Source organism: Cydia amplana, chromosome Z, assembly GCF_948474715.1.
Source record: "Cydia amplana chromosome Z, ilCydAmpl1.1, whole genome shotgun sequence".
Classification (NCBI taxonomy): Eukaryota; Metazoa; Arthropoda; class Insecta; order Lepidoptera; family Tortricidae; genus Cydia; species Cydia amplana.
Genome location: NC_086096.1, coordinates 38,062,795 through 38,076,680, shown reverse-complemented (window position 1 = coordinate 38,076,680; position 13,886 = coordinate 38,062,795). Strand labels below are relative to the sequence as shown.

The window sequence follows — 13,886 nt, the reverse complement described above, 5'->3', positions numbered from 1 at the left end:
GTCAAACGCAAAACGTTTTGACGATTCAGATATCACAAAAAGTAGAGCTCAAAAAATAGAGCCTTCTACTTTAGATGTCAAGTTAATGGTTCCAATATTTTGCATTACTTCAAGGGTATAGGCTGCGTGAGATGCATGGTCACGTGTCACAAGGTGCACCATGTTGAAATCCGTCACCTTGGAGGGGTAGAGGGATACTTTACTATTATAGTAGCGGAAACCCCTAGTGAATGGGATAAAGGCAAGGGAATGATGGCTGTCTCCTCTGGATATTTACCACGAGTAGTTCTCCCAGGTGTATAGGGTGCGTGAGGTGCATGGCCACGTATCGGAGCACGACGGGGTGCACCAAGTAAGCGCAGTACGTTACTCTGGAGAACGGGTAGAGGACTGGCGCCGAGAGCAGTGGTTCCACCCAGCCTGGGAAAATAAAATTAATTTAATTTAAATCTAAGTTAGTTTTAGCACTGTCAGTAAATGGTAACATATACCTCCATGGGCTGAGGAACAGGCTATGATGACCCAGCCCACGCAAGCTGCCCATAGAGAATGGGATACGGCGCTGTATACATCCCGCAGTGGCCACTCTCAGCTCCGTATAGTAGAGGCCTAAGTTTAGTTACACATACCTCCATGGCCTGAGGAACAGGCTATGATGACCCAGCCAACGCAAGCCGCCCATAGAGAATGGGATACGGCGCTGTATACCGCCGCAGTGGCTACGCTCAGCTCCGTCTTGTAGAGTCCAAAGATTAGGAAGAGGAAGGTCGCTGTGCAGATCACCCAACCCACCCACGCCCATACCTGGAAGAATACATGGTTGTAGGAGGACATATACAATAGTCTATTATATTTTCTTTTACAGAAGACGTAAAGAAGACTCAAGACTAACAAACTTCGATATAATGATGAAAAATTTAATAAATTGAGTCAATCACCTAAGAAAAATACTTTAAAGCCTGAGAAACTGATTTTTTTCTCAAAAATCAAGAGGAAGAGAAGAAGCTCCGGCGGTCCAGCGGCCGACTACCTGAAACAATCTGGTTACGTTGCAGCCCCTATGTGCATCTTGGTTTAAGTTATAAATATATATAACCTACAAGTCAGTTTTCAAACTTTCAGTTGCCTAAAAACACGGAACAGTTCATTCAAATTACCCTGCTCATCTTAATCTTCAGATTGGTCTTGAATAGTATCCAGCCAACCGCCATGCCGACCAGATACGGCCCGAGCCTGGTCCACGGTTTGTCGTATATCTTGTCGAACTGCGTGAAGGGGTCCTCGTTGGACGGGATGTGGTCGTTGCTCCAGGACACGTAGCCAGTCGTCAGGAGCGAGGAGATGAAGAAGACGAAGGTCAGGGCCACGGAGAGTTTGAAGTGGCTGGAATTAAAACAAGCAGATGGAATATTAGGGGTATTCCAGAGATAGGTAAGAATGGATTCCGCATAGAGACCAAAGGAACCAATGATGATTCGCTAGCGGTTTCATGTCTAATGGGTTCCGTACGGTATGCCATCGAGGTAAGGTGAAATAGAGGTAGAATAAACTGGGGCAAGATAATCATTTGCAGGGAATCCTCATACTGTTTCTCTTACCCCGATCAAAATAAACTATGTACTTATGTTTCGCTTACCCCACATACTTAGATAGAACCTATTAACGAATTTTCATTTAGTAGTAATGTTCATTGGATGCTATGCTTTTAGATGTGAATGATGATAATAAATAACAATTTTTGGCACCTGGTGGCTAAGATGAGTAGAATAGCGCTGACAGCGTAGAACTGGGTGTCATCGGAGAGGTACCAACTCCACAACATGCACTGGAACAAAACAAATAAAGTAGATATTACATTACTTAACTTAGTCCGTTCGAATACCGAATACCTACCTAATAATTCGGCCTATATACGTCCTACTGCTGGGCACAACGTGGGTTGGGGTCTGTGGTATACATATAACACATAGATATATGACAACTTGATTTTAAATCCTATGTCCTCTAGGTCGGGCAGAGGGCGTCCACAATGCGTCACCATCTCGTTCTGTCTTTCCACTGCATACTTTGCCTGAAAGAGTACTTCTGAGGGAAAGAGTACCCACCATCTGGTCAACAGGGAACAGGGTGTTGATATACAGCAGATTCCTCCACCAGTACTTGGGGCAGGTCTCGTGGTCCATCGCCGGGGGCTCGAAGACGGCGTTGTGCGCGAACCACTTCATCGTCACCTCCACTACGCCCAGCATGAAGAGGTAGGGGGCTGTCAGTCTGTAATCAAAAGAAGTTGAAGACTGCGTATCTAAGGTTGGTATATCCACCTGTCCCATGTCACATTTTGCTTAATGAGAGAGTGAGACGCAATGCACATTGGGCAAAGAAATTGGACAGGTGGAATACCACCCTAAATCATCAATTGTATGTCTTGAAATCGGTGGTAAACATTTCCAGTATTTCTAAGACTCGAGTTACTACAGAAGATAAATCTTTAGCGAAGTTTAGAAGACGTCGGGCTTTAACAAATTCATAGAATAGACATGTCAAACAGGTCTGTTACAAGTAGATTACAAGTAGATTCATCGGGAGCACGCGTTGAGGATCGACGCAGACTGCTGGCTGCAGCACTCGACGGCACGGCGCGGGCGCCGGTGGCGGCAGGTTAGGCAAGAAACTAACCTCGTTTTCGGCATTATTGCCAATGATGGGTTGCACACAACACTCACTACGTCATTCGCTAATGGTTCGTCCACACTGTCCACCGACGTAGCACTCAAAACATTTTTCAAGCTAGGGAGGCACTCTGACCAACCACAATCGCTGTTAAAAATCGGATGACTTAAAATACGTGAGTGACCCGTATAATGTGTCTGTGTCTCACGGATGTTTTGTTATTAAAATTAAAGACTTGAATTTCAAAGATGAATATTATACCTGGCGAATCTGTACCCCATGAGGCCAAAAAATTGTAGCAGCCCCGAGGTGATCTTCCTTCTGCCCTTGGTCAGCACGTCGAGTTTGCCTTTCGCGTTGGTCCGGAAGTATAGGAATGAAACCAGCATGCCACTGAAAACGACCGAGGACTTTAGAAGCATCTTGGGGTCTTTGTGGATGAATGTTCGTGATGGTTAAATAGCTGGGCTGAGATAAGATCCAAGGCGTTATTAGTAAACGTTTGACAACACTAACAAACGGTTGATGACCGTTTGTCCCTATCCACATTCTGACCAAAGATCAAACTTAGTAAACTCTTACAAACTTATGTTAAATGTTGTCTTTTTCTAACAGAAATGATAAAATGAGAGCAACGGATAAAACTACTTACCTATAATAATATGCATAAATAATTTAGAAAAGTTTTAAAATTTTCACATTTTGGAGCAAAGGCCAACCCATTTTACAAGTTACCTATTCAATTTAGAAAATCACAAACTTAGGTAGTTCTCGCTCTTACACTCAAATTATCCTAGGTCTACGCTATAGCTCACCCGAGACAGAAGAACGTGTCGACGCTGTACACGGCGCTGATGATGAGCTGGAACCAGAAGCTCTTCTCCAGGACCGCTCGCAGCGCCGTGTTGTCCGCGTACTGTGAACAAACAAATCACTCCTGACAATATTATGAGCACTACATTAACACCATCACTGATTGTACTAACGTGAGGGCCATATCTCACCGGGACCCCACGGCGGCGCAACCAGTGTCGTAACCAACAAAATGAATATGGAGTGTATCTCACCAGATATGCGTTCGGTTGCGCAACGGAATTGTAAGATTCGGTCAACATACCTTGAACACAACGATGCAGGTGTGCCCAAAGATGACCCACACCATGGAGAGTGACCGGAGACCATGGACCACGGGGACAGTGTCCGAGCCGACGGACTGGTCGAAGATCTGTAATATTCCGTCAACATACCTTGAATACAACGATGCAGGTGTGCCCAAAGATGACCCACACCATGGAGAGTGACCGGAGACCATGAACCACGGGGACAGTGTCCGAGCCGACGGACTGGTCGAAGATCTGCAGGATGTTGGCCTTCATCGAGAATGAGAGCAGCAGTTCCGACCAGACGCCTGGAACAAATAAGAACTACGTATAGGGTATAGTCGTCTCAAGAGGGGACTAACGTAAAATTGTAGTTTATTATTAAATTTTTTAAGTTTTATTCTTGTTCAGAGAGTAATAACATTTTTTTTTGTACCAAAGAAGACGATAACTAACGCGCGCGGTTACAACCCAATATCAACCTTCCCCCATTCCGATAAGGTTTACAACGACGCGCCGCAGACGGTAGACATGGCGTTCAAAGAGAGGACTTCTTCAGGTTCGTCTGTAGTCTCTACTTACTGAGTTTGAGTTGATCCTCCTGCGTGGACGATGTCTCAGACGTGAGGTGTTCCTCTGAGTTGTTCGTGTTTATCGTAATGTTGTTGTTCACGTTGTACATCGATTTGCCTGTGAACGAAACACTGCATAAGCTTATAATAATATGAAAGTATAGTTTAGATTTAACCAACTCCAAAAGGTGAGCAGTAGGTACGTGCTTGCACCTCCTATACAAATCCCTTACAAAATTACGGTATAAGTAGCGAGAGAGATGGTGCTGCCGTCTACACAACTAATTATAGATCGGTTCATTCACGAAAGACGCGTGTGGTAGTCGAGTGGATAATGCTTCAGAGGGCATAGTGCGGGCCGGGGAGGTTATGGCCAACTTGAAGCGAACGGGTAGTAGAAGTTTTAAAACTATTAAAAGTAACCTTTGGCGACGTTGATAGCGTGCTGCGGGTTCAGATCGAGCCTGACGTCACCTTCCGCGGCCATGTTGGCGGCGCGGCGGCGGCGCCGGCGCACGGCGCGCGCCAACTTCATGTCATACGCCGTCGCGGAGATTAGGACGATTGCCAGTACGCAGGTAACGCCGCTGGAAGAAGAAACAACCGGTCTAACACTTAACCTGTAAAGACATTCGAATCCTAACTAGGTATGATTCTTTGCGGTCCTCTTCCCACCTGATACTTACAGTCCGTCCAGCACGAGTTGCGTTCTCGCGCGCGAATTCATACTTGAGGTCGCGCCAGATGTACTTATATGGAGTCGCGCGCGAGAACGTAAGTCATGCTAGCATGAGCAAAGCTGCTGCTGCTGGACAAAGGCCAGCAGTGGACTTACTTACATATAATAATATTCTAATTTCTATAGGTATTGGCAATAACAATACTTTAGAAATTCTAACCATTTCCTTGTTCAAACCACCGATTGTCGTAATTCAGAACAGACTTCATTCTAACTAGTTTATAAACCAAAATACATGCAAATTTAGACCTTAATCACTTACAATAAGAGAACATTTGATTTAATACTTATATAAAACTAGACTACTCACTTTATAAGCCAATAACACGCAAACTTAAACCTTAATTGTTTGGAATTAGAGTTAAATTTAATAGTGAAATTAAAAAACAAAGTTATGTGCAATCATTTCTGTTTTGTTTTGCGAAATATATTTGTGAGTTAATAATATGTTATTTGTAACGGAAGTTTGACAAATGATTTGCAGTTTTGTGTCAGTTTCGTTTATGGCCGCTTAGGGCATAAAATACGACTAAAATAAAATATAAACGGTGGATTATTAACAAGTTATTTATATAGTGATTATAAAAAAATCTAATAAAATATTTTAAACAGGTAACTTTAGGTAGGTATGTCATTTACTGACTAAGTAGACGCAAAGATGCGAAATAAAAATAATAATGTAAATAATCGTATAGAAATAAATATACTTACAATAAAACTTGAAAAGTCTTATCCTCCAGAAAATTATAGCCACCATGGTCGGGAGAGCGCACCGCCGTCACCTTGAACTTGAGCAGCGGGGCCCGCGAGGCCTGCACCAACGTGCCTACGGCCTCGCGAGTGCACGAGGCCGGTAGACAGACCCCGAGGTGTAGGGTTCGGCGCTGAAATGATAGGAAAGGGTTAAGAGAGGTAGGGCACAAATGTCTGGAGCAGCCCAACTGGGAAGATACCTCCGTACCTTATTAGAAGATCACAGCCATAACAGCACTGCTATTTACCTACTCTGTAAGGTTTAGCTGATTTATTCTGAAATTATTAATTACAGTATCTATAGTCAGTTTTAGTATGTTTTAGTATCAGTTAATAGTCCTTTAAATTTGCTTACAGCGATTCTTAAATACTTATTTGCATTAGGTAATTTTAGGATCAACACATCACTCACAGTTTTGATAATATCAGGGTCGTCAGACGAGGCCGAGAGCCGCACGTTGTAGAAGGCCGCGTCGAAGGGAGGCCCAAAGCCAGTCATGGAGACGTCCTCGCGCCAGTCCGCGAAGATCTGGGAACCGCTCTCTGTAAAGACACACTCGCTAGTATCATAAGTAATGGGTTATTGTGATTCAACAGTTTTTATAAATGAAACACACAAAGTTATTAAGCTCGCGTTCAAAAATCAACAGTATCAAAAACACGCTATTTCTCAAAAATCGTTGATATTTTTTTTCCCCGTTATTCAAAGTAGTATTTTAGTACAGTAGAATCTGTTTATTATGACTCCGCTTATACTAACCAACTGCTTACTATGACGTAATTAATTACTGTGCGAAGTTTGGTTTTCATATAAAATTCTTTGTGAGAAATTCGGATAAGATGACGACTTATAGTGACAAATCGCTTACTATGACCTAAAAATCATATTTTCATGAAATGATGTCCGGTTATACTGACATTCGCTGGATTTCGTGGCCGTCCCCACGTCTTTCCCTGTGAGGACGGTTGGTGCGTGCGAGGCGTTTAAAAAGTTGTTTAACTTTGATCTTCGGTGACAAGTTAATAATTGGTACAAAGTTAATATAACTCATCTCTCAGAAAGGAATTTGAGATTAATTTGGAAAAAAATACAAAAATAAGAAGTTATCAACTATGCTTTATATGACATCCGCTTAGTATGACGTATTTGTCACTTCCCTTCGATGTCATTATAAGATTTATAAGCGGATTTAACTATATTCAAAGTTTACGGTAGTAAATATTTACTTAACAACGACTATATAATCTTATGCCATATTCATTCACTCGTATCGGCGATTGGGTAACAAACAAACTCACTTTCACATTATTAAATGCATATTTTATTTCAGTCAGGTACAACTAATGTGATTGCTTCTATACCGCCCACCGAGTACTAGGTATACGGCATGTCGCTCGATGAGAAACTTTCAGGGCTTTGCGGAACCATTTCAGTAGTTTTTCGTAGCCTACCTGAGTGTCCTACAGCTGGACAAAGGCTCCCGCTTTGGTGTTTCCTCTGGCCAGTTGTTCAGGAAGCTGTGCAGGTCTGAGGTCATCCCGCCATCACCGTTTGGGCTTGCCCCGTTCAGGTCCCTCTACCGGCATCCACTTGGTGGCTAAGCTAGCCCACCTCTCCGGATGCATGCGGTAGACGTGACCAGCCCAGTTCCATTTGAGCCTAACGGTTTTCTCGCCTACGTCAGCAATGCGGATTTTAGTAGTTATTACCCTGTAATGGATATAAAGTTGTTGCCCTGTAATGGACATGTGAACTTACTGTTCCTGTGTTTGGACACGGCGTGCCGTTCGTTGAGGACATGGCAGAGCTCAGCGGAGCCAGTCCAGTAGTTGTTCCCCCAGTAGAACATGGCAGTATAGCGGCCGCTTGCGTCCTCCACTGTGAACAATTAAATAATTCAATAAGACACAAAGCTCATCATCACTTTCTTATACAAGCGGAGCGAGAGTCTCGTGACCTAAACGCATAAGCGCCATGAATATTACGGCGCTTACGACGGTTTAGTCGCGTGGTACAGGTAGCGATTGCGACAATTTCGTTGTTTGATATGAAAAAAATGGAATGAAATGAAATAAAATGAAATGAAAATGCTTTATTGCCACAAAAAAGTACAAAATATAAACTAACTTAATAATTTATAATTAACTTAAACTAACTATTCTAATAATATTAAGTGTAAGTTATAATTATTTCTAAATGATGTGGCAAACGGTTTTGGCGTCAGCATGATGCTGAAAATCCCCGCCCACATGGGTGACACTTCAGCGCTGTTTTTCAGCCAGAACCAGATTCCCTTCGCACGTCCACAAATCAATTATACGTAAACCGCGTATGGCGATATGGCTTCTCTATCTATAGTAATAATATGTCAATGCATACAGCTTTATTGTATTCAAAATAAAAAATCTTATAAAAAAATCATTATAATGGATTATATCTCGTATAATGAATTTAAAATACCTACATCCTGACGTTTCGAACAGCGTTCGTCGTCAACGGGACAACGGGAGACTAAAATCTTATAGTTTTTTTATACTTTCAGATTTCAGAACAGGTTAAGTTATAGTCTAGTTATTAAAAAAGACACGCAAACAATTTACAAATATTTGGTTGTGATTGTTAACTGCCTCAGTTGTCTACCTAATGGACAACTTGTCAACTTAACGCAATGCGTTCTTAAGGTCACAAAAGTTTCTCCTAAATTAATACCTTTCAGGGCCCTTTTAGTATACCTCTCACGTCGAAGGTCGGTCCTTACGACATAGACATGCAGTTCATTTTTATATGGAGTAGCGCTCACGTAAAGTGTTTTTAGATATTTTTTTGGAAGTTTAGTAACAAAGTTACGTAATTCAATATTTTTTTTAATTAGACCCAACTCTAAGAAACAAAGGAACTCATAGGGAACATTCGTCGAAAGGTATATAAACTTGTTTGTGAAACTTTTGCTTAACACGGCAATATCGGAACAATGCCCATATATATGTAATGTTACGAGTGTAACCTGCAATGCGGTTGTGACATGAGACATTGTCTTGGGATCCATTCTTGCAGGCCAGCAATTTTATATAGGAATGAATTTAATTTCCGTGCCGTTTTCAAACTAGCGGCTCAGACGTATTAAATACCTAGGTATATTGTTAACCTGCTAAGTCTCGTCCTGTCCTCTTAAAAACAAATCAAATAGAATTTTGAACTTTAATACAATAAAACAAGGTTCCAAATTCGAAAACGCAAAAATGCAGGGCAGAAACAGGGGAATTTAATGAATAAAAAAGAAATAAAATAATATTGACACATAAACGATCGTATTTGTATTTTAATAATTATAATTGCGATAAAAATGATAGGTAATATTTACATACAAACGATAATACTCTATTATTTTAATTGTTATGGAGATCACAGTAGCTGGCCATATAAGCAAAATAATAATAACCACGCATTCTTTTTTTTTTTTTTTTTCATTTATTTAGGTAAACAAACAGCCACTACAAGTTATACTTATTACACTAATTACCATAATATCTACCATATGTGTGGCCCACGGCGCTTACCACTAATTACTATGAATAATGTTCATTCAGAGCTAAACTAATCACCGTTAGTCTTAAGGGCTCCCGGTGTCAACAACAACATAGAATGGTTAGTTATATTTATATATTTGGTAGGTACTGGAAATACATTATAAGTAAGAAACTGTAAGAAGTACCTACTTAAATTGTAGGGTTTGTTAAAACATCAATAATACGTTTTTTATAAACACTTAAACTACAACCAAAAATATCTACGTGATTAAATTTTTTATTGTAAGTATAGACAAGTCTGCGTAGAGGAGCGCGCTCACCAGCGTGCGTGCGGCAGCGGCCGGTTACAAACAGCTGGTGCGGGCGCGCCTCTCGCTGCCTACTGCGACTGGGTACTCTATAACTGAGTTTGTTGTTAAGAGCAATACAGTCAAACTGATTATTACAGATGCCATATAGTACTTTTGCTTCAAGTAACGAGCGTCTGGAACTAAGATCTAACATACAATATTTTTTTAGTAACTCTGGATAAGATAATCTACTGCGATTACAACGATAGTACATAGTATTGAGAAATTTTTTTTGAACGGTCTCGAGGGCCTCGTTATATTTACTATAATAAGGGTTCCAAACAGCTACATTGTGTTCCAGTTGGGGGCGAATTAGTGATTTGAAAAGGTGCAGATATGTGCCTGGGAGACGAAAATCGATACTAGAGCGCATTACAAAACCATACATCTTGAAAGCTTCAGAACCCCTAGTGTAAATTTCATTCGATAGCGTGACAAGCGTTCGCGTTTGCGTTATGCCTATTTTTGTATGGGATTTTGAACAGCGTGCCAAGCGGGACATATTGGAAGTTCAAACACACTCGTCTTAACTAAATATATACTTAAGTGTATATATATATACACGTATATATACCTATATGCTTATGGGTACCTAATACATAATTGCATATATTCATCCAAAAACATAACCTACCAATTTCGGGCAACGAATAAATCAACCATTAAACCTGTTAAATATAAAATAAAGGCCAAGTCCATCATCGAAAACTTATTATCGCCAAAATATATTATCTCGATACCGTCAACATGTCTTTACGTGCACTTCCTGTCCTTTTGAAGGGGCTTCCGTGTCCTCAAGACTTTAAAAACATATTAAAAGTAATTTATACGACGACCAGCGAAAAATGCCGATAACATTTTTTGGGAACTTTGTAATTTTTCACAATTCTTTTTGGCACATTGCTAATCATCCACTCACAGTCATATTTTGGCACCTTTTGTTAGAAGTTAGACTTCTACTTGTATTACAACTTACAAGTTACCTACAAGCTTTTGAGAAATGGGACCCTGCTGGAAAAAAAGAGCGCGGTGATTTCTGGTAGAAGTTTGCTGATTTTGGAACTAAGACCAGTTTATATACGGTACAGTAATAGTATTTTATGCAACCGTTGTTTAAGAGGGGTCAAAAAAGGTGAGTGGCATGAGTAACAATTTGAGGCGAAGCCGAAAATTGTTATTAAAGACACCACGAGTATTTTTTGACTCAGTTAAACAACGTTGCATACAATACTTTTTCTACGTCCAAGCACTTTGAAAAAAAATTGTAAAATTAACAAATATTTTTCATTCAACAAAAAGTATACAGCTAAGATACGCGACTCGGCCACCGCGCCCCGCGCCCCACGACCGGTTGGTCAGCGACACCTTCTTGTAACTCATGAGGCCCTGGTACTTGCTCTTAGTTAAATTACAGTTTTGGACAGTTTTTTTCTCGATTTTGGCCACAGTAGCCTATGGAGACTAACAAGCAACGCTAAGCGGTGTTCGTAGTCTATGGATCTTGCTATATTACGGGTGTCACATGCGCGTTTCTGACTTCTGAAGCAATTTTATTGTTTCTACTAGTTAGTACTCATCTGTCAGAGATGACAATTAAAATTAGGTTGGCAACAATGTATTTCATACAATATTTTTTAAGTGGTGATTACACGAAGTATCGTAAAAGTACCAAAAAGATACTGCGTGTATGCACAAATACTTTTTTGGGGAATAGATTAAAGACTTGTCTTGACAACTATAACATAGGGGTTTAAAGGTGTACGACCTTTTAAATGACAAATAAAAGTACGGGAGTAGAAAAAGGTATTAAACATCGACACGGAAAAAGTGCCAATAATATGTACACACTAACTTCGTTGTCCCACTTGTCCCTGTGTGTGAATGGGTTCAAGTTTTGCGGCCATGTTCGCTAGTACCATAAACAAAACTGCAAGTTCATATTAAACATTAAGAAAAATAAAAAAAGATTTTGGCAAAAATTACATTTTTGGTACAAGCTTTTATCGCTGACTGTACTTTTCTTACGACAGACAGCTAATACTCATCGAGACAATTCTAAAAACTCCTAACACAATTAGGTTGCGTTGTTTCATCACAGAGTTCCTATGGCCGCCTCCTGACTCCGTCATAAGATCAGCTCGATGGTACCATATTGCATTGTCACCCGACTTACATGTGTATGCAAAATTTCAGCTCAATCGGAAACCGAGAAGTGGATCAAATTTAACTTGCAAGATTCCATTACATAGTTACATACGGGTCAACGTCGGCCTAATATAAAAGCTTGTTTATAATTAAAATAACGGTGGGTCATATTTGGCCGAGGAATAGTCCAAGAATTTAATTTCAGTACCATTTCATACGTTGTCACAGTGACAATTAATATGAAAGTCGGCGTTGTCACTGTGACAAGGTATGAAATGGTACTGAAAAAGGTACGGACCTTAGCCCTTTTTTAGGGTTCCGTAGCCAAATGGCAAAAAACGGAACCCTTATAGATTCGTCATGTCTGTCTGTCTGTCCGTCTGTCTGTCCGTCCGTATGTCACAGCCACTTTTCTCCGAAACTATAAGAACTATACTGTTGAAACTTGGTAAGTAGATGTATTTTGTGAACCGCATTAAGATTTTCACACAAAAATAGAAAAAAAACAATAAATTTTTGGGGTTCCCCATACTTAGAACTGAAACTCAAAATTTTTTTTTTCATCAAACCCATACGTGTGGTGTATCTATGGATAGGTCTCCAAAAATGATATTGAGGTTTCTAATATCATTTTTTTCTAAACTGAATAGTTTGCGCGAGAGACACTTCCAAAATGGTAAAATGTGTGTCCCCCCCCCTGTAACATCTAAAATAAGAGAATGATAAAACTAAAAAAAATATATGATGTACATTACCATGTAAACTTCCACCGAAAATTGGTTTGAACGAGATCTAGCAAGTAGTTTTTTTTATACGTCAGAAATCGCCTAAATACGGAACCCTTCATGGGCGAGTCCGACTCGCACTTGGCCGCTTTTTTTTTTCGATGTGGCGCGCGCACAGCTCTTGTGAGCAAGGACCCCGCTTAGGATACGGGCGAGCCTTGCTCATATGCATATCTGTCGCCAGTTTACCCTCAGTCGCCTTATACGACACCCACGGGACGAGATGGGTTGGTGCTATTCTTTTCTGATGCCGGCACCACGGACCTTAGCCCTTATCGAACGATTGATCGAATGTAACAAAAGAAGGTCGACTGGCGTTCAACAGATCATTAAATAACGACTTTAGCGGTAGAGGTTAAACACAATCGGCCATTAAGGTGAAGGAAGGTTAAAAAAAATATGGTATAATTTAATACTTAATATTATTATTGGACAATTTTATACAAATCGACTTCGTCTCACGGTGGCCACGGTAAGCTCAATAATGTTTGTGTTGGGAGAGGACGATAATATAATATATTCTAGACTAGCGACCCGCTCTGGCTTCGCACGGGTAATCCTTAACAAATTATACACCTAAACCTTCCTCATAAATCACTCTCAAGTGAAAACCGCTTGAAAATCCGTTCAGTAGTTTTTGAGTTTATCGCGTCTCTGTTTTGATTCGATAAGATGTAGTGATAGATACATATAGACATACTTAAATAAATAGAAAACATCCATAACTCATGTGAACAAATATCTGTGATACACACAAATAAATGCCCTTACCAGGATTTGAACTCGCTATATATCGCTACGCTCGTGGTTCAATATTGGCATCAATTCGCTTGCTCGGGTATTAGATAACTTTGCCTCCTTGTAAAACAAAAAGCCATTGTTCTATTCAAAATGTACTTGTAATAAGCCAAAACATCATATAGGTCATCATATGTCAAGTTCAATCAAATATGTGGCTTTCTATAGAGAAGGGTCCTTATGGGCATGAATTATAAGGACAAGAAAGATCCTTATGTACATGAACCATAAGGATCCTTTTGTGGATGGATAAAGGATAAATTAAGTTTCTCACATCAATTCTATTGTAATGGCAGTTATTGCACGTTTATTACAAGTCAAGCCAACAAGGTATGAGTAACATCAAGTAACATAATATATTATATTAGTGTCGTGCAAGGCCACACAAACAAATTGCTACATAGTCGTTACTCAATAGTTTATTAGGATAAATGTGAGGTCCACGG

General features: G+C 40.3%; 1 protein-coding gene across 1 annotated transcript in view; it reads right to left on the bottom strand.

Moving 5' to 3' along the window:
• Nucleotides 1–13,886, bottom strand: part of LOC134661524 (O-acyltransferase like protein-like) — a 56,226-nt gene that overhangs the window by 293 nt on the left and 42,047 nt on the right. The window contains exons 2-14 of the mRNA XM_063517642.1: nt 7,594–7,713; nt 6,247–6,377; nt 5,793–5,965; nt 4,766–4,929; nt 4,353–4,460; nt 3,918–4,078; nt 3,486–3,586; nt 2,932–3,063; nt 2,106–2,271; nt 1,746–1,825; nt 1,158–1,383; nt 630–804; nt 278–420 (exon numbers count right to left, since the gene is read on the bottom strand). Coding sequence (XP_063373712.1) covers nt 278–420; nt 630–804; nt 1,158–1,383; nt 1,746–1,825; nt 2,106–2,271; nt 2,932–3,063; nt 3,486–3,586; nt 3,918–4,078; nt 4,353–4,460; nt 4,766–4,929; nt 5,793–5,965; nt 6,247–6,377; nt 7,594–7,713 — 1,880 coding nt within the window. The remainder of the gene's footprint in view (nt 1–277; nt 421–629; nt 805–1,157; nt 1,384–1,745; nt 1,826–2,105; nt 2,272–2,931; nt 3,064–3,485; nt 3,587–3,917; nt 4,079–4,352; nt 4,461–4,765; nt 4,930–5,792; nt 5,966–6,246; nt 6,378–7,593; nt 7,714–13,886) is intronic.